Source organism: Trachypithecus francoisi, unplaced genomic scaffold (assembly GCF_009764315.1).
Source record: "Trachypithecus francoisi isolate TF-2019V2 unplaced genomic scaffold, Tfra_2.0 Lachesis_group20, whole genome shotgun sequence".
Lineage (NCBI taxonomy): Eukaryota > Metazoa > Chordata > Mammalia > Primates > Cercopithecidae > Trachypithecus > Trachypithecus francoisi.
The window spans coordinates 45,940,446-45,961,707 of NW_022681466.1; the positions used below are offsets into that span (position 1 = coordinate 45,940,446).

General features: G+C 44.6%; 1 protein-coding gene, 1 long non-coding RNA gene and 1 other non-coding gene across 3 annotated transcripts; 1 reads left to right on the forward strand and 2 right to left on the reverse strand.

The window, feature by feature from the left end:
• The first annotated feature begins 6,569 nt into the window (after positions 1 to 6,569).
• PEX12 (peroxisomal biogenesis factor 12) lies at positions 6,570 to 10,335 on the forward strand. Its single transcript, XM_033184151.1, has 3 exons — positions 6,570 to 7,296; positions 7,599 to 8,152; positions 9,000 to 10,335. Exons 1-3 carry the CDS (start codon positions 7,171 to 7,173, stop codon positions 9,397 to 9,399), a joined length of 1,080 nt encoding a protein of 359 aa, XP_033040042.1. The 5' UTR covers positions 6,570 to 7,170; the 3' UTR covers positions 9,400 to 10,335.
• A 3-nt stretch (positions 10,336 to 10,338) lies between these two features.
• Positions 10,339 to 17,574, reverse strand: LOC117067495. Its single transcript, XR_004430759.1, has 2 exons — positions 17,169 to 17,574; positions 10,339 to 11,247 (listed from the first exon to the last, which is right to left on the reverse strand). It is a non-coding gene; the product is annotated as an uncharacterized LOC117067495 (long non-coding RNA).
• Positions 11,368 to 11,462, reverse strand: LOC117068091. The gene has a single exon (XR_004430958.1). It is a non-coding gene; the product is annotated as a Z30 small nucleolar RNA (small nucleolar RNA).
• Positions 17,575 to 21,262: the final 3,688 nt, after the last annotated feature.

The window sequence follows — 21,262 nt, forward strand, 5'->3', positions numbered from 1 at the left end:
CGTCACTGAAAATAGGAAAATATAAGAGATGGCAGAAGTTTGGGGAATGATAGGGAGGTGATGAGTTCATTTTATACGTTATGTTAGAGTGAAGATCTCTATCCAAGAGGTACTTAATTATATGTGTCTGAAGATAAGGAATGATCTGGAGTTAAATTTGTGAACTGTGAGCATACAGATGATAATTCAATCTGTGGGCATAAACACTATTCATGAAGAATGTGGACAGTGAGTGCTTGGGGAAGAAACAGATAAACCCAAGAATGCAAAGAGAACTGAGAAGGAACAGTCAGAGAGGTAGGAGGAAAAGCAGAATAGTATATTTTAGGATGTTTTCGGAGTTTCATGAAAGTAGGGACTATATCAATCTGTTCACTCTTACTCATGTGAGGCCTAGCCCCATCACACACACACACACAAATTAATATATGTTGAATAAATGCATAAATAAGTGATCAACAATATTAGTTGCTATAGACAGGAGAAGGAAGGGGTAAAAAGTGTCTACAGGATTTAGCAACATCGAGGTATTTGATGTTATTGCTGAGAAATCAGTAGAGATATGAAGGCAAAAGTCATACTGCAGATGTTTGAGGATGGATTAGAAGTGAGGAAATAAAAACAGGAATTGCAGATAACTCATAAAAAAGTATGACCAAAGAAAGAAGAGATGGTATGTGAGGAAAAGAGTGGCAAGGATTTTTTCTTTCTTGAGGCAGGGTGTTGCACTGTTGCCCAAGCTGGAGTGCAGTGGTGCCATTACAACTCACTGCAGGATCGACCTCCCAGGCTCAAGCAGTCCTCCCACCTAGCCTCCCAAGTAGCTGCGACTACAGGCATGCGTCACTATGCCTAGCTAATTTTTTTTTTCTTTTTTGTAGAGGGGTGGGGAGGTCCTGCCATGTTGCCCAGGCTGGTCTGGAACTCCTGGGCTCAAGTGATCCTCCTGCCTTGGCCTCCCCAAATGCTGGGATTATAGGTGTGAGCCACCAAACTCAGCCAATTTTGTAAAGTTTAGTTCTATACTCATACATTTTCTCTACACTAACCCTTTAGCACACCATGGGTTTAATTATCTTTCTTACATATATGGCTCCAAAATCTCTATCTCTAGCCTAGAGCTATTCCCCAAATTTCATCACCAAATCGGTAACTATACTGCTGGGTAATTCTGTATTTATGGCCCACCAAAGTTAAATCATAAGGAGATGGAGGTGGTTAGAAAAACCTGGTTACAGAGTTGGGCGCAGCGGTTTACACCTATGATCCCAGCACTTCGGGAGGTTGAGGTGGGAGGATCACTTGAGCCCAAGAGTTTGAGGCTGTAGTGAGCCATGATCACACCACTGCACTCCAGCCTGGGTGACAGAGTGAAACCATCTCTAAAAAAAGAAAGAGAGAGAGACGGGGGAGACGGGGGGGGGGGGGGGGGGGGGGGGGGAGGAGAGGGGGAGAGAGAGAGAGAGAGAGAGAGAGAGAGAGAGAGAGAGAGAGAGAGAGAGAGAGAGAGAGAGAAACCTGGTTCAAGGCACAACTCCTAGCAGACAGACATGGATTTCGTAAAGATGTCATTAGAAAAATCTTCAAGAGGCTGGCCATGGTGGCTCATGCCTGTGGTCACAGCACTTTGGGAGGCCAAGGCAGGTGGATCACCTGAGGTCAGGACTTTGAACCCAGTCTGGCCAACATGGTGAAACCTTGACTCTACTAAAAATACAAAAATGAGCCAGGCATGGTGACACATGCCTGTAGTCTCAGGTACTAGGGAGGCTGAGGTAGGAGAATCACTTGAACCCAAGAGGAGGAGGTTGCAGTGAGCTGAGATTGTGCTGCTACACTCCAGCCTGGGCGATAAAGTGAGATTCCATCTCAAAAAAAAAAAAAAAAAAAAAAAAAGAAAAAGAAAAAGAAAAAAGAAAACTTTTTAAGAGCTTTGATTCATACCTCTCTGCTGTTCAAAAACTTTCAACTTCTCATTGCCTAACATGTTTGAAAGCTATTCTGGGCCGGGCGCGGTGGCTCAAGCCTGTAATCCCAGCACTTTGGGAGGCCGAGACGGGCGGATCACGAGGTCAGGAGATCGAGACCATCCTGGCTAACACGGTGAAACCCCGTCTCCACTAAAAAAATACAAAAAACTAGCCGGGCGAGGAGGCGGGCGCCTGTAGTCCCAGCTACTTGGGAGGCTGAGGCAGGAGAATGGCGTAAACCTGGGAGGCAGAGCTTGCAGTGAGCCGAGATCCGGCCACTGCACTCCAGCCCAGGCAACAGAGCAAGACTCCGTCTCAAAAAAAAAAAAAAAAAAAAAAAAAAGAAAGCTATTCTTCCCCCAGTTTCCTCCATCTATGTGCTCCTTTCTTTGCTTTTCTCATCAATAAAATGGAGGAAGATAGTAACCATAATATTGAACAATGAAATAAATTACATGTAAGGCACTTAGAACTATGGCTGGCACATAGCATGGACTATGGAACTATTTCCTATAATTGTGATATTTTAATAAATTGCACTGAGCTGCACAAACCAGAAATCTAGGGGTCATTCCTGATTTCCCTTTCCTTCAACTGCCACATCCAATCCATCTCCAGCTGTCAATTCTACCTTTAAAACTTCAAAGCCGTGGCTGGGCGCTGTGGCTCACGCCTGTAATCCCAGCACTTTGGAGGCCGAGGCGGATGGATCACAAGGTCAGGAGTTCCTAACCTGCCTGGCCAAGATGGTGAAACCCTGTCTCTACTAAAATTAGCTGGGCATTGTGGCGGGTGCCTGTAATCTCAGCTACTGGGGAGGCTGAGGTACAGAATTGCTTGAACCTGGGAGGCGGAGGTTGCAGTGAGCTGAGGTTGCGCCACTGCACTCCAGCCTGGGCAACAGAGCAAGACTCTATCTCAAAAACAAAAACAAAAACAAACAAAAAAAAACAAGAAACAAAAAAAAAAATCTCAAAGCCATCCAACTACCTCTATTCAATCTCATGAATCCAAGCCACCATCACCTTTTGCCTGGACTATTAGAAGCCTGTAAGTCTTCTCTCTACCATTGTCCACATGGTGGCCAGGTTGTTTAACTTTTTTGGATGTATAACATACATTTAAAAACGTGCATATCTAGCCTGATTATCGGTGGCTCACACCCATAATCCCAGCACTTTGGGAGGCAGAGGCAGGGGGATCACTTGAGGCCAGGAGTTTGAGACCAGCCTGGCCAACATGGCAAAACCCTGTCTCTACTAAAAATACAAAATTTAGCTGGGCTTGATGGCACATGCATGTAGTCCCAGCTACTCGGGGGGTGTGAGGTGGGAGAATCATTTGAATCCGCGAGGCGGAGGTCGCGTGAGCCGAGATTGCGCCATTGCACTCCAGCCTCGGCTACAAAGGGAGACTCTATCTCAAGAAAACACAACAAAAACAAAAATGTGCATATATCATAAATGTAAAGCTTGATGATGTAAATATTGCACACCCACAAAACCATCAGAGACATCTTTAAAAAATATAAACCTGGCCAGGCGCAGTGGCTCACGTCTGTAATCCCAGCACTTTGGGAGGCCAAGGCAGGTGGATCACAAGGCCAGGACTTCGAGACCAGCCTGGCCAACACGATGAAAAATACAAAATACAAAAATTGTAAACCCGGGAGGTGGAGCTTGCAGTGAGCTGAGATCCGGCCACTGCACTCCAGCCTGGGTGACAGAGCGAGACTCTGTCTCAACAACAAAAAAACAAAAACAAAAATAAAAAAACACAAAAATTAGCTGGCCGTGGTGGCGGGTGCCTGTAATCCCAGCTACTTGGGAGGCTGAGGCAGGAGAATCGCTTGAACCTGGGAGGCAGAGGCTGCAGTGAGCCATCACGCCATCGCACTCCAGCCTGGGCAACAAGAGCAAAACTCCGTTTCAAAAAAAAAAAAAAATATATATATATATATATACACACACCTGATCTCATCTCTGGTGTGTGAATCCTTGATTGGCTTGCTTCCCATTGCACTTGGACTAAAACCCAGGGTCGTTCCCATGGCCTGTGAGTCCCTGCATGGTTTGGCCTGTCTACCTCTCTAACATCATTTTATGCCTTTCAGTCACTGCTCATTTCCTCATCATTTCACCTTTCGCTAGCTATAATAGCCCTCAAACACACCAAGCTCTTTCTCACCTTAGGGTCTTCACAATACTGTTCCTTCTGCCTAATATTCTTTTCCCCAACTCTTCATATGGCTGGCTCCTCATAATTTAGGTTTGTTATGTCCTCAGAAGAACATTCCGATCATCCAGTCTAAAAGAGTTGGGCCTCCCAGACCTCTTATTCGACTTGCAAAAAATTTTTTTTTTTTTTGAGACAGAGTCTTGCTCTGTTCCCCAGGCGGGAGTGCAGTGGTGTGATCTCAGGTCACTGCAACCTCCGCCTCCTGGGTTCAAGCGATTCTCCTGCCTCGGCCTCGAACCGCCACCACTGCACCACCACTCCAAGCTAATTTTTGTATTTTTAGAGATGGTTTCGCCATGTTGGCTAGGCTGGTCTCAAACTCCTGACTTCAAATGATCCACTTGTCTCAGCCTCCCAAAGTGCTGGGAGTACAGGTAGGAGTCACTGTACCTGGCCCTACCTTTCCTTTTTCTTTTCTTTTTCTTTTTTCTTTTTTTTTTTTTTTGGAGACAGAGTCTCGTTCTGTCACCCAGGCTGAAGTGCAATGGCGCAATCTCGGCTCACCACAACCTCCGCTTCCTGGGTTCAAGAGATTCTCCTGCCTCAGCCTCCTGAGTAGCTGGGATTACAGGCATGTGCCACCACGCCCGGCTGATTTTTTGTATTTCTAGTAGAGACGGGGTTTCTCCATGTTGGTGAGGCTGGTCACGAACTCGACCTCAGGTGATCCACCGGCCTCGGCCTCCCAAAGTGCTGGGATTATAGGCGTGAGCCATCGTGCCCGGTCTCCTTTTTCTTACGCCATTCATTTAGTTAACTTCTGGAGTACTTCCATGGGACTGTCAATCAAGACATCTTGCCTTCCCCTGGCTAAGAGTAAAAGAGAGGGTGGAGAGGGAACTTGAACCGAGAGGTCAGTTGAAATTTGTATCATGAGCATACACACAAACAGAAATTAGTGGAAGCTCGTTCATTGCCAACAATGTTGCCTGGATAAGTACTTCTAATTCTTGTTAGGCAGTCCCAATAGTATTGTTACTTTCTTATTCTTTCAGGGCTGGCTTTACTTATTTTTGTGAGCTACTCCATACACTTCTAAACTAAAATTCCGTTTTAGTTTAAATTAGCCTGTTTCTTTTGCTTGTAGCCAAAGATCCCTGACAAAAATGTTTAATTTCCTGCTTTAGTTGATGCTACTTCTCAACTTTGTATTTTTGCTATTCACTTAAGAAAAGCTTGCACATAACAGTTACTATTAAACAAGCACCTAATATGTATCCAGGTGCTTTATATCAATAAACTATGTCTAGTCTTAAAACTCTGCAAGGTAAAAATCATGTATCAATATGATGGATTTTGGTAGAGTAAAAAACACTTTTTATAGCTATAATTAAGAACAATTTGCAAGATTTTCTCTCCTATTGGAGTAACTAAATCCAAACCTTGTTTTTGAGGGTTCTCATTACGCAAACCAATTATTTTTATAACATAAGGGCCTCTAGGGCAGTAAACAATACCTTCTATTCCCAGTTATTTAGCCCAGAGGTGGCACTTCCCAGAGGAAGGGAGGAGAGGTGGAACTCTCATAAGCCTGTGTCAGCCAACTCCAGTGAGACAAAGCTGTACATAACATAAAAGTACTTTACAAACCTTAAGGTAAATCACATTCGTTTTGGCATAAAAACGGCATGAAAGGAACCTTTCTGTTAAGTGTCCCCAGTGCATGCTAGTTACAATTCATAAAGCTCCCTGTTTTAGCACTGTATTCACATCGCTGGTGGTGACATATCCAACTGTGTTCAAGGACGGAGACCATTTTCTTCCAGTATAGCAAGAGCATGGAGTTATGCTTGAATATAGCCAAAACTTGGAAGACGTTAAACTACCAGCTTGGATGAAAATTAACCGTCTCAAGTACCGAGGAACAAGCATGAACCTTTCTCAATCCAATCATCTTTCCTTAAAATTGGCGGCAATATATCTAAGGCTCCTATCTCCTGCTTTGTCGCTTTAAATCCTTTCTGGAAGGCGAAGACATATAAATAAACCACCATCCCTGCCGCGCGTGTACAGCAAAGTCCTTTCCACCTCCAGATTCCCTTCCTCCCTCCGCCCCTAGCTCCATCGCCTGCAGGAGGAACACAGGGCTCAGCAACTGGCCCGAGCTCTGGCTCCCGGCGCCAGACGTCTGCGCGGTGCCCCAAACAGCTTGTCAAAAAGACCTCGCAGAGAGAGGTTCAGAGCTGTAGCTTTCCAGCGAGGCTACCACGCAGATCCAGCTACGAAAACTAAAGCAAACCAGCTGAATATTCATAGCCAAAACCAGACCGCAAGAACCCTCTTCTATTTCAGCGGGGCGGGAGCGGAAGTTCGGGTGGGTCATAGAGTTCTCTAGTTCCGGTTACCGGGCCGCATTCGGGACTAGAGTGCCTCTCTTCCGCCAGGCGTCCCTGAGGTCCCGGTGGTTTCTATTTCCGGGTGCGGCTTCTGTCATAAAGCGGAGACCTCCCTTCAAACGTGGCGTCGTGGGTTCTTTGCGCCTCGCGTGGGGTCAGCGAGCAAGGACGGGCGCGGGCGGGGGTGCTCAAAGCCAACAGCTGGAGCTAGCCTTCATGTCCCGGCTTACAGTGGCACGACTGAATCCTTCGAGTCGGCTGGCTTTTGAGCTCTCACGATTGGAGAGGAGGGGGGTTTTCTGGTTCGCAGCTCGAGAGGATCGCGTCCCCCCGTCACGCTCTGCCTTGAGGTGCAGCATTTGACAAGTTACCCCCTCGCACATACCACTTACACCCAGGTCCGAGTTAACTTTGTTATTAACCTTCTTGAGACTCCCCTCCGCCTCCAGAACAGGTCTTTTTTTCCCAGTTCATTTTTGTCCTTAAGATTGAGTTTCGAGTTTCAGATATCATGCAGAAAGTTTACCTTTAAGACTAAGCACGCATCTGATACCCTTCCTCCCGAAAAAGTTCATGCTCACGAGAGAGTTTGTGGGAAAAGTGAAAGCCAGTACACACAGGAAGCTATGGCTGAGCACGGGGCTCACATCACAACTGCTTCTGTAGCCGATGACCAGCCATCCATCTTTGAGGTGGTAGCACAGGACAGTTTAATGACAGCAGTGAGACCCGCTCTTCAGCATGTGGTAAAGGTAAGGTATTAATTATTGGAAAGGTTTTAGGGACCACTGGGTAAAAACCAACGAATAATTTGTGCTTATTTGGTAGCCTAGCGTTTGAAATAGCCAATTTGCAAATAACTTGTATCCCATGACTTAAGAGTTGTTGAGTCTCTGTTATGTGTAGAGACCTGTACTGAACACCCAGCACTTCAGGGTCCAAAAGTGACTTAAGACAAAATGTGTAGACTTTAGAGGAAAAGGGGGAATGTAAATAGAAAGTGTGGAACTTGTGTAATGGAATGAATTTTACTTACTGCTTTATTTTGCTTTAGGTTCTTGCAGAATCAAATCCCACCCACTATGGCTTCTTGTGGAGGTGGTTTGATGAAATCTTTACTCTGCTAGATCTTCTGGTCCAGCAGCATTACCTGTCTAGAACCAGTGCCTCATTTTCTGAAAACTTTTATGGCTTAAAGAGAATTGTAATGGGGGACACTCAGAAGTCTCAGAGACTGGCTAGCGCTGGTCTCCCAAAGAAGCAGCTTTGGAAATCAATTATGGTCCTGGTTCTTCTTCCCTATCTGAAAGTGAAGCTGGAGAAGCTGGTTTCCAGCCTGAGAGAAGAGGATGAATATTCTATTCATCCCCCTTCTTCCCGCTGGAAACGATTTTACAGAGCCTTCCTGGCAGCCTACCCATTTGTGAATATGGCCTGGGAAGGATGGTTTCTTGTACAACAACTTCGATACATCCTAGGAAAAGCTCAGCATCACTCACCACTGCTGAGGCTGGCTGGAGTTCAGCTAGGTCGACTGACAGTTCAGGATATACAAGCTCTGGAGCACAAACCAGCTAAGGCCAGCATGATGCAGCAGCCAGCCAGGAGGTAAGGCCTTAACATTTCCAAAAGATCTTTAGTTAGTAACTTCTAAAATCTTATCCCAGTTTTGTGAAATTCACCTGTTAACTTTGTGGTATTGCATAAAGTCACAGAAAAGCTATTCCTTGTGTCCATGAAATAAGGACTGTCATCCTGGTAACCTTTATCATACTAGGTATACTTTAGTGCATACTTGCTATGTCCCAGATCCTGTGCTAGGTGCTTTCTTTACATGCATTATCTTAATCCTCAACACAACCCAATGAAGTAAATGTATTAGCTCACAGTTGAGGAAACTAAACCCAAGCAGTTAAGTACCTTGCCAAGGTCATGTAGCTACATAGCTAGAAGGTGGCAGAGCTGGGATTCAAGCCAAATCAATACAATTCTAAAGACTGTGCTCTGTGAGCCACTGCACCCAGCCTAAGACTGTGCTCTTAATCATGTTGTTGTTGTGCTCCTTCTAGTTCATATTTATATTCTCCTACAAGTTCAAATATATACATTCCTCAATACTGCGAAGTTTTTTGTTAAGTGAATTTTTTTTTCTAGATCACTATCTTCCACTGAAAAAAGGGAGATCTATATAATCAAATTCTCTACTGATTTCTCTTTCAAAACACAAAACCAAACCCTAATCATGTTACTAAAAACAGAGCTTAGCTCCTATGCCCCTAAAATACTGTAAATTAGAAAGAATCATTTAGAATAGATCCTTAAGGAGATAGTCTACCAACCATTCAGTCCCAGTGATTCTGATGAAAAATGTAAGAACTGCATTTATGTTAGTCACTTTGTAATTATACCTAAATAAAGTTTCTCTCTTTGCCTCCTTGTTCTTTTCTCCCAACAGTGTTAGTGAGAAGATGAAGTCAGCTCTGAAGAAAGCTGTGGGGGGTGTTGCCTTATCCCTGTCTACTGGCCTTTCTGTGGGTGTATTCTTCTTGCAGTTCCTTGACTGGTGGTACTCATCTGAAAATCAAGAAACCATCAAGTCATTGACTGCCCTGCCTACTCCACCACCACCTGTACACCTAGACTATAACTCTGATTCTCCCCTCTTACCCAAAATGAAGACTGTGTGCCCACTGTGTCGTAAAACCCGGGTGAATGATACTGTTCTTGCCACTTCTGGCTATGTGTTTTGTTACCGCTGTGTGTTTCATTATGTGAGGAGTCACCAAGCTTGTCCCATCACAGGTTATCCAACAGAAGTACAACATCTGATTAAACTCTACTCCCCCGAGAACTGAAAGGGAATTGTGTCTTATCCTCACAACAAAAGTATTGCACTATAATGCCACAGAGCTGGCTTCAGTATGGTACTGAGTTGACACTTCTCAGCCTCAATTCATAACTATATGAACTTTAAATGACTATATGGATTTCTTTAAAAGGATATGCCCATTTGATCCTAACCTTTTAGCCTGCTCTCCAGAACCCTACTTACAGTTGACCAAACTGCTTAAAGTAGAAGAATCAGGACTGGCAGGGGATATGAGGGCCAGTGTAGAGATTAAACAATAATGAGTACACAAGTTTTTGTCTATCCCTTTCCTTAAAAATATAAGAAGTACAGAAGCTCTTGGGAAAAACCCAGGTTAGACCGCATAAAAAATAAAGTGAACAGTGAGGTGTTAGCAAGCCTTTTTAGAAAAGAAATCAGTTACCTGCCTGTCTGTAAGGTGGAAATTTCATCAGTTTGCAAACGATAAGAAATGTAGACCTGCTCTTGATAGAAATGCTTAGAAACACTTTAGGGAGGAAAAAAAGCTCCTTCCATATACTGTGACCCATTAAGGATAAAAAAGGATATCTTAAAAGTTGGATATTCAGGATATTTAAGGATATTCCTGTATGAGCTCTCCTTATCTTTCTGGGGTTGAGTGTTACAAAGAGACTAGTTTGAAGATTCCTGTATTTTTGCAAAGCTAACAAGCAATGAAGATGTGAAGCAAAATACTAATCTAATTGTGTAAAGAAAGGATATTTTAATAAGTTCTTTCTGCTTGCTGCTTGGAGTTTGCTAAACTGTCATGAATTATTCTGGTTATTACTAAAGTTTCTATGAAACATTTAAGTAGATTTTAAGAATAAATGTTTCTGGAAAAGAACTTCCATGTTGTTATGATTTTGTAGAAATGTAAAGATTACTTGAGGTGTTTAAAATAAATTTTTCATTCAGACTACCGTTGACTTTTTGAGGTATTTTTTTATTGACATTTTGCCAATTCAGTTGTTGGAACAAAAATCCTCTGCTCCAACAATAAGAATTCAGCCTCATGCAAAATACCTTGCATCAACTTAAGAAACACTTAAGTTGCCTATGTAGGAGCATCTATGCCATTGGATTGGCAGGCTGGTGAAAACATGGTTTAAAAAAAAGAGTCATCACTAGACGAGGAAGGATGAAAATGATTTTTGAGAGCCTCTGCTGACACAGGTGTTTTCCAATACTTTTAACTCATTTTACCAATTCAAAGCATTCTCTGATAGCACAGAGGTGATAAAGCTAAAACTTTAAATAGAATATCCCATGGATTTTAACATTAAGGCATTTATGATGTTAGCTGAGACAATAAAAAAAAATTTAAACTTTTATATGCCATAAGAAAAGTGTAATGGATTTTAAAATTCTCGTTAAACCTCAAAGGTTTTACTAAAGCAAATATCATGGTTAATTAAACATTTTAAAAAATTTTTTTACTGAGACAGAGTCTCACTCTGTTGCCACAGCTTGAGTGCAGTGGCGTGATCTCGGCTCACTGCAACCTCCACCTCCTGGTTTCAAACAATTCTGCCACCTCAGTCTCCCAAGTAGCTGTGATTACAGGTGCACGCCACCACACCCGGATGATTTTTGTATTTTTAGTAGAGGCAGGGTTTTGCCATGTTGGCCCGGCTGGTGTTGAACTCCTGACCTCAAGTGATCCACCCGCCTTGGCCTCCCAAAGTGCTGGGATTACAGGCATGAGCCACCGCGCCCAGCCAATAAAACATTTTAAATACAGTAATAAGTGAATAATAGAATTGAGCCAGATTGAGGGTTGAAATGATGTAGTCCTCCGTGAAGAATCCAAAGCAAGATTTTTCATCTCAACCTAAGAAGGAAAACTGAGTATCAGTAATTCAAACGAACATAAAAGAAACATTTTAAATATGATAAAACCAGTGTCCAAACGGGATACAACACACCTGTGTGGAAAAACCACAACCAGAATCAGCTCAGAGAGAAGATTAAGAGATCATACCCTGGTCAAAGCCAACACTGAAGCAATGGCAATACCAGGTCAGACTACTTCACTCATCATCGCATCGCTGCATTTCATTTCCTTGTATTACCTAAGAGCAACCCAGTGCCCTAGTTTCACATCCAAGAAAACACAGGCTTACCTATGAGAAAAATAAAGCCTTCTATTCAGGTAAGTTTCAACCATGGGTTTCTAATCAATATTTCTTTCTTTTTTTTTTTTTTAAGACAGGGGCTTACTCTGTCACCCAGGCTGGAGTGCAACGGCCTGATCATGGCTCACTGCAGTCTCAACCCCCCCAGGCTCAGGTGATCATCCCACCTTAGGCTCCCAAGTAGCTGGGCCTACAGTCACAGGCCACCACACGTGGCTAATTTTTGTACTTTTTGTAGAGACAGGGTTTTACCATGTTGGCCAGGCTATTCTCAAACTCCTGGACTCAAGCAATCCACCCTCTTTAGCCTCCCAAAGTGCTTGGATTATAGGTGTGAGCCACCATGCCTGATTTGTTTTCAATTAATATTTATTTTTATTTTTTATTTTGAGACAAGGTTTCACTCTGTCAACCAGGCTGGAGTGCAGTGGTGTGATCATGGCTCACGTAGTCTCAAACTCCTGGGCTCAGGCGATCCTCCCAGGTGGCTAGGATTACAGGTGCACGTCACCACCCCTGGCGAAGTCTTTTTAAATTTTTTGTAGAGACAGGGTCTTGGTATGTTTCCCAGGCTGGTTTCAAACTCCTGGCTTCAAGTGATCCTCCTGCCTTGACCTCCCAAAACCCTGGGATCACAGGCTTGAATCTATAAGCCTACCCTTAGCCTAGTTCAAAAGCAAAAGCTTTAGAAAATATGCTTTCTTTTTTTTTTTTTAAATTTATGTCTTTTTTGTGGAGACAGGGTCTTGCCCTGTCACCTAACCTGGAATGCAGTGGCATGATCATGGCTCACTGTGGCCTCAAACTGCTTGGGCTCAAGCTATCCTCCCACCCCAGCCTTCTGAGTAGCTGACATCTCAGGTGAGCACCACCACACCCAGGTAATTAAAAAAAATTTTTTGTAGAGACAGGGTCTTGCCATGTTGCCCAGGCTGGTCTCAAACTGCTGGGCTCAAGTGATCCTACCTCTTTGGCCTTCCAAAATGCTAGATTACAGGTGTAAACCACTGTACCTGGCCTAGAAAAGACTTTTTTTTTTTGAGACGGAGTCTCACTGTTTCCCAGGCTGGAGTGCAGTGGCACAATCTCGGCTCACTGTAGCCTCTGCCTCCTGGGCTCAAGCAATTCTCCTGCCTCAGCCTCCCGAATAGCAGGGACTACAGGCATGTGCCACTACGTCCAGCTAATTTTTGTATTTTTAGTAGAGACGGGGTTTCACCATGTTGGCCAGGCTGGTCTTGAATTCCTGACCTCAAGTGATCTGCCAGCCTTGGCCTCCCAAAGTGCTGGGATTACAGGCGTGACCCACTACGCCCACCCTAGAAAAGATTTTCTACTAAATTTCTTTATAAATTCCAGTTCATTTAATATGCAATTTGATTTATAATTCTTCTGCCAACAAAGATTAAAATTATAGTCATAAAAGTTTTTAAACCAGAATCTTCTATCTGAAGAGTCCAAGAACCCAGAGAGGCTATGATTTGCCAAAGATCCATAGGAAATTAACTGCAGAGCTGGAAAGAAAACTTGGGGTATGATTACCAGATTTATATTTTTTCAGTAACAACTAAATAAAAGGTTCAATTTCATTTTTCTTTAGGGTCCTACCTTTAGATTTACTAATGAGGAAGGACATGGAAGATAAAGAAAGCAAGGTGAAGCATGGGTAATTCACAATCTGAAAAATCAATTTGTGAATGAAAAAGCTGACCTCCACTCCACTCCACTCCACTCTCCACTCCACTCCCTCACTCTGTCGCCCAGGCTAGAGTGCAGTGGTGCAATCTTGGCTCACTGCAACCTCTGCCTCCTGGATTCAAGTGATTCTCCTGCCTCAGTCTCCCGAGTAGCTGAGACTACAGGTGAGCACCACCACGCCTAGCTAATTTTTGTATTTTTTAAGTAGAGATGGGCTTTCACCCTATTGGCCAGGCTGGTGTTGAACTCCTGACCTCGTGATCTGCCCCCCTCAGCCTCCCAAAGTGTTGGGATTATGAGCATGAGCCACTGCGCCCGGCCTCTTTATTTTATTTTTTGAGACGGATTCTCACTCTTGTCACCCAGGCTGGAGTGCAGTGGTGCTATCTCAGCTCACTTTTGCCTCTGCCTCCCGGGTTCAAGCAGTCCTACTTCAGCCTCCCAGGTAGCTGGGATTACAGGCATGCACAACCAGGCCTAGCTAATTTTTGTATTTTCAGTAGAAATGGGGTTTTGCCATGTTGGCCAGGCTGGTCTTGAACTCCTCACCTCAAGTGATCTGCCCACCTCAGCATCCCAAAGTGCTGGGATTACAAGCATGTGCGACCCCACCTGGCCTCTCCAGACTTTCAAAATGATATCGTCAGTATCTAAAAATTCTGGGGCCACCATATACTGCCTTCAGCCATCTCTCAACATCAATAGACTGATATTCCCTAGTTAAAACTGACAGCTGTTGGTCTGTGTTCACCATTCAGCAACTAAGCTCTATAAAGAGGAAAAACTAGGTTGGGCGCAGTGGTTCGCACCTGTAATCCCAGCACTTTGGGAGGCTGAGGCAGGCAGGTCACCTGAAGCCAGGAGTTCCAGACCAGCCTGGTCAATGTGGTGAAACCCCATCTCTATTAAAAATACAAAAATTAGCTGGGTGTGGTGGTGGACGCCTGTAATCCCAGCTACTTGGGAGGCTGAGGCACAGGAATTGCTTGAACCAGGGAGGCAGAGGTTGCACTGAGTCGAGATTGTGCCACTGCACTCCAGCCTGGGCGATAGACTGAATCTTTGTCTCAAAAGAGGGAAAGTAACTTATGAAGTGCCTGTTACACAAGGGTTATGCTTGACCTTTTAGCTTATCATCTACAGGTGAAATGAGTACATATTAGAAATAAGAGACTGGGCGCGGTGGCTCATGCCTGTATTCCCAGCATTTTGGGAGGCCAAGGCGGCTGAATCACCTGAGGTCAGGAGTTCGAGACCAGCCTGGCCAACATGGTGAAAGCTGTCTCTACTAAAAGTACAAAAATTAGCCGGGCGTGGTAGCAGGTGTCTGTAATGCCAGCTACTCAGGAGGCTGAGGCAGGACAAATAGCTTGAACCTGGGAGGCGGAGGTTGCAGTGAGCTCAGATTGCACCACTGCCCTCCGGCCTGGGCGACAACAGCTAGACCCTGTCTCAAAAAAAAAAAAAAAAAAGGAAAGAAAGAAATAAGAAAACAGAGGCTGAGAGAGCTTAATAATTTAAATAAATCTGCCAGAAATAATGAAACTTGTGAGCAAAGTCAAGCTCTAAACCAATGAGTGCTTGACTCTAAAACCCACGTTCCTTTTGGCAGACAATACTGCTATCTCAATGGGCCTCCTGCCTCCAGTTTCTCTCCCATCCAATGTACTTTGAATCTTACAAACATATTAACCCTTATATATGGAGGTGTGATTAAGTCATTACTCACTACTCACAAGCATTCAATTGCTCCCCACGGTCTAGGATATAAAGTCCCATGACTTTGTTTAGCAATCAAGATGTTCCAAAACAGACCCAAATTTATCCTTAAATACACCATAAATAAACCAAACGTGTCTTTTGTTTGTTTTTCTGAGATAGAGTCTCGCTCTGTCACCCAGGCTGGAGTGCAGTGGTGCAATCTCGGTTCACTGCAACCTCAGTCTCCTGGGTTCAAGAGATTCTCCTGCCTCAGCTTCCAAAGTAGCTGGGATAAGAGGCATAAGCCACCATGCCCAACTAATTTTTGTATTTTTAGTAGAGACGGGGTTTCCCCATGTTGGCCAGGCTGGTCTTACCTGACCTCAAGTGATCCACCTGCCTTGGCCTCCCAGGTGCTGGGATTACAGGCATGAGCCACCGCACCTGGCCTTCAAACATATCTTACAGTCTAATCAACCCAGATTTTCCTTAGTCCTCATATTGGCTCTATTTGACCTTATGCCCTCCATCTACAAAGTCTTTTCTCCTCTGTAGAAATCCTTTCTGTACTTCAAAATCCTATCTCTGCAGTTTGCAACCCTCCAAAATGCCATCTTTTGCATGAAGCCTTTTTATTTTTTTTATTTTTTATTTTTTTTGAGGCGGAGTCTCGCTCTGTCGCCTGGACTGGAGTGCAGTGGCCGGATCTCAGCTCACTGCAAGCTCCGCCTCCCGGGTTTACGCCATTCTCCTGCCTCAGCCTCCGGAGTAGCTGGGACTACAGGCGCCCGCCACCTCGCCCGGCTAGTTTTTGTATTTTTAGTAGAGACGGGGTTTCACCGTGTTAGCCAGGATGCATGAAGCCTTTTTTCATCAATCCAACAGGAGGTACCTGTCCTCCTTCTGAGTTATGAAAGCACTTTAATATCTGTTTTCTGGTACCTATTTCACTTTGTATTTAAGATCCAGACAGCCAGCCTACCATGTAATTCAAGATCTTTACAAGTCTAATCCCTCCCTATCTGCTCCATCGTCAGCTGGGCAAACCTCCCATGTGCTCCAGCCACATGACGGCAGGTACGCCTTCCTAGTTCCTGGAGTGCCTTCTCCACCCCTTTCGATGGGGAGAAAACCTAAGTATACTTTTTTTTTTTTTTAAGATTTTTAACATTTATTTGGATTCTTAGTTTGTGGGAAAACAGTAAGATAGTCACATCTAGATTGTTACATAGTTCAGGCTTTTTAAAGGGGATATTTAAACACAGAGTATATAACTTTAAAATGCTGTATAGTTACCATAAAATAACAGCAACGAGAAACTAGCACTGTTCTACCTGCCTTCTCCCCACAACCCAGGTGTGGGGAGATTTGCCTTATCACTCAAAAAACGGGTCAAGAGTAATCATCCCAAGTTTAGGTTGAAGGGGGTGAGATGACAGCCAGGGATTAAAAGCTCACACATCCATAAGCAAGGTCCCAGTCAGGCATCTGGAACGGCAAAGGGATGGCTCTGTGCTGGCTGAGTAAAAGGCGCTTTCGTGGAGGGATAAATACCCACCCTAAGTATACTTTTTAAACTTCACTCAAGACCCGGCGCGGTGGCTTTCGCCTGTGATCCCAGCACTTTGGGAGGCCGAGGTGGGTGGATCACGAGGTCAGGAGTTCAAGACCAGCCTGGCCAACATGGTGAAACCCCATCTCTACTAAAGATACAAAAATTAGCCGGGCATGGTGGTGTGCGCCTGTAATCCTAGCTACTTGGGAGGCTGAGGCAGAGAACTGCTTGAACCTGGGAGGCGGAGGTTGCAGTGAGCCGAGATCGCGCCACTGCACTCCAACCTGGGAGACAGAGCGAGACTCCCGTCTCAAAAAAACAAAAAACAAAACAAAAATAAGCTTTACTCAAATATCACTTTCCGTTAAATGTCCCTAATTACTTCAATCATCCCGCCTTCTCTCACAGCACTTTCTTCCACCAAAGCACGCATCACAGGCCAACAACTCACCAGTTCACGTTTTCCGCCCTCTCTCCCACTTGCCCAATCACAGAGTTCCTAAAGAACCAGGACTATGTTCTACTGGCCTTTGTAGCCACTGCACTCGGAATGGTGCCTAGTACACAGGAATGAGCGTTTAATTCAATGAATGAGCGACTGTTCCTACTAAACCCTAAGCTCCTAGATTATAAAAGCATGAACACGTTATAAATCCGACTTACCTCCAACATTTCACGTAGGTAAAGACCATACCTCAAGCACCTCCAAGCCCTCATTCCCCCAGCCTCTACCTCATGGCGCTCTGCACAGCCATCTGCGCACAACCTGTGCTTACACACAGGAGGCCCTCAAAATCATACTAACAATCTAAGGTCCGAATCTCACGAACTCCCGGGAAGACAGAGTAAGGCCAGAGCCAAGGCTTGAACCAAACACCCAGGCAGGGGTCTGCAGCCCGCTTTTTAACTCGTAAAACTCCTACGACCTGGGCTGTCTCAGGAAGCCTGTTCTGGCCTGAGGAGGATGAAGGTAGCCAAGCTCTCCAGATTTCAGTCCCAGGTCAAACATGCTTCCCGCGTCCCTCTCCTCTGCTTCTCCGCCCGGCTCTGGTCTTACAGCCTAGCGTGGCTTTCGCCGAACAACCAATCCCACGGCGGACATCGGGTCACGTGGGCGTCCCTGAGGCGTGGCTGGTGCGAGGAGCAGCCAATCGAAGGTCGAGGCGAACGTCGGGGTGGAGCGGAAGCGATGGCGAACACGTCTTTTCCGTCGTCTCTTTGCGTCGCTGTCTCTACCCTGAGAGTTAAGCCAGTCGCTTTCCAAGTTCTGAGCAATTCTCTCCCGCCCCCTCCACAATTCCCCGCCCTCGGCAGTCGGGGCGACTGTTAGGCAGAGTGATTTCTCCAATACCCTGTTTCGTAACTGGGAATGAGCATCTGAGGCAGGATTATAGTAGTGTGTGTGTGTCCTGGGATTGCAGGAAGAAATGGTTTTGGGTTTTTTTTTTTTTTTTGACACAGTGTCTCACTCAAGTCGCCCAGGCTGGAGTGCAGTGGCGTGATCTCCTCTCACTGTCACCTCCGCCTCCCAGGCTCAAGCGATTCTCCTGCTTCAGCCTTATGAGTAGCTTGGATTACAGACAGGCGTCACCACGCCTGGCTAGTTTTCTTTTCTTTTCTTTTTTTTTTTCCGAGATGGAGTTTCGCTCTGTCGCCCAGGCTGCAGTGTAGTGGCGCGATCTCGGCTCACTGCAACCTCCCTCTCACAGATTCAAACGATTCTCATGCCTCAGCCTCCCAAGTAGCTGGGATTACAGGCACCCACCATCATGCCCGGCTAATTTTTGTACTTTTGTGGAGACGGAGTCTTTTGTTTCACCGTGTTGAAACACCGTGACGGAAACTTTTGTTTCACCGTGTTGGCCAGGCTAGTCTTGAACTTCTGACCTCAGGTGATCCGCCCGCCTCGGCCTCCCAAAATTCTGGGATTACAGGCGTGAGCCACCGCACCCGGCCTCAACTGTATTTAGATTGGTGGGGGGCAGAGAGTGAAAGCAGAGAAGCTATTGCAATGGTCCAAGTGAGAGCTAATAGGAGCTTAAATTAGACCGGCAGTGGAAATAGAGGAGTGGCATACGAAAGGCGAATGAGGATTGTGATGAATGTTAGATAGGGATGGGTAGAAGGACAAGAAGAAATAAAATGGAGAGTCTTCAGTACCAGACCCACTCAAGGCCTCTTTCGTTCGTTAAGGATTGGAGAGATTAGACAGTGAAGACAGTGTGCCTTTGCGTGTGCTGTTTCCTCTACCTGGTTTATCTTTCTCCCATCTATCTCCCTTTCTCTCAACCTGTTGCTTTCTTTCTTTTTTTGAAATGAAAGGTCTCACATATTTTTTACTGAACCCAGCCAACCAACGCGTTCATAACAGATTCAGAGAGTAAAAATATATTCCCAATAAAAATGTTCAACTCCCCAGATAGTGGTGACATTTTCAGCTTGATATGGTAATGTGATTGTGACCGTCAGACAGCATAAATATATGTGCCATTTCATGTGCAATTCCTTATAGACCCAGCTTGGTTCTTCTCCAATGTCTCCTTTTGGAGTTTTACCTGATTTTATTACCGATTTTCATCCAAATCTACTGGAGAATGGGACGATTTTGCTTTTGTTTTTTTTGCCAGGAATCGTTTAATCCTGAAAGTCTTATGAGAAGACATGGCAAGAAGCAGAGTCAAGCACACACCACGATGGCAGAGAAAGGAAGAGAGGGGCCAACCTGTTGCTTTCTTACTTACAGGTTCCAGCCCACAAATCATCTCATTTAGGAAATCTTTTCTGATGCTCACTCATAGTTATTGTCACTCCTAGAACACCTAGAGAACACTGCTCATACATTGCAAACTCTCCAGAGTGGCACTGGGGTGTAGTGGTCATGTATGTGGGCTATTTTGGCAAGTAACTTGAATTCTGTGTTCTTCAGTATCACTATTTGTAAAAAGGAGGATAGTAATAGCATCTACCTGATAGAACTGTTACAAGATCAATGACAACAATGCCTAGTACATAGAGTGCTCAGTCGATGTTTTCGTATATGTTGTACTGTCAAGAGTTGCTTAGTACATGATTTCCCTCTTTAGATTGTGAATGATCTCAGCTCAGCTTACTGCAACCTCCGCCTCCTGGGCTCAAGCGATTCTCCTGGCTCAGCCTCCCAAATAGCTGGGATTACAGGCGTGCACTACCACACCGGGCTGATTCTTGTATTTTTAGTAGAGATGGGGTTTCGCCATGTTGTCCAGGCTGGACTCAAACTCTTGACCTCAAGTGATCCACCCACCCACCTTGGCCTCCCAAAGTGCTGGGATTACAGTCGTGAGCCACCGAGCCCAGCCAGGACGTGTGTCTTTTTCTTTCAGCTAATAGTAAGGCTATGTGGCAGGATGAGAGTAATTGGGCTTTGGATTTAGATAGATCAGTGTTCAACTCTCAGCTCTGCCACTTACTAGATGTGTAACTTTGAGCTTTACTTCAATGAACTCAGTTTTTTTCTTTTATGTAATGTGAAATAACGCATGTCTTGCAAGTTATTCTGAGGATTATATTTGAGAATGAAAGTTGCATATTTGGCTCAAGGAAGGCAAGCTTTTATTTTGATGGGTAGCCCTAAATTGTAGTACCATGTTTAGAACATTGTAAGTGCTCAACAATTGATTATCATTATTATTATTTGAGACAGAGTCTTGCTCTGTCACTCAGACTAGAATGCAGTGGTGCGATCTCGGCTCACCGCAACCTCCGCCTGCTGGGTTCAAGCAATTCTCATGCCTCAGCCTCCCAAGTAGCTGGGATTACACGCACGTGCCACCATGCCCCGCTAATGTTTGTATTTTTAGTAGAGATGAGGTTTCACCATGTTGGTTAGGCTGGTCTTGAACTCCTGACCTCAAGTGATCTGCCTGCCTTGGCCTCCCAAAGTGTGGGATTACAGGCATGAGCCACTGCGCTAAGCCAACGATTGATTATTGAATGAAAATGACAGTACATGCCAGGCACCATATGCTGCAAAGAGCACATGACAATACACATTTACTCTTTATGTATATCATCTCACTTCATTCTGACAAATATTCTGTGGAGGAGGCTCTGTTATTATTTCCAGTTTACACAGAAGAAATCGGGGGCTTAGGTTAGTTTAACAAAGTTCTCATAGCTAGAATGTGGCAGAACTGGGATTTGAACACCTTAGGAGCCCCAAAATAGCTGATTGAATGAAAGAATGAATGAAAGTGAGGAAACTTACATGGAGTCAGGTAGTGGCACAATGGAGCCCTTGTTCACTATTCTATTTATACTCTTTGGATCATCTCTATGAAAGAACTGAGGTGAGATGGAGGCACCTGCGGGTAAAGAGACCAACTTTTCCCCTTTAGTTGCTATTTGACAGTTTATGTCTGATGAACATGCAGGCTTATGTCTGGTGACCATAAGTACAACTGTTGATAAACAGAAATGCTTAGTGAATAAGCACATCTTAAATAAATTCGGGGTTCTTGTTCTTAGCAATCATCAATAGCATGGCCAGATGAATTTTCCTGAGACAGGAAAAAGCATGATCTAAGTTACTGATTTCAAATTGCTTTGTATCAGGAACATTTGCTTGGGAGCTATCAAAGCCAAGATGTGAAGTCCTCCCTGGCCTGACAACCTAACTATTCATATCCAAGGGACTTGACTAAGGAGCTTTGAAGAAGGAAAAGAAGTTCCCATTGCTCATTTTCCACGTTATTCCCTGCTTCTCCTGATTTGATCCC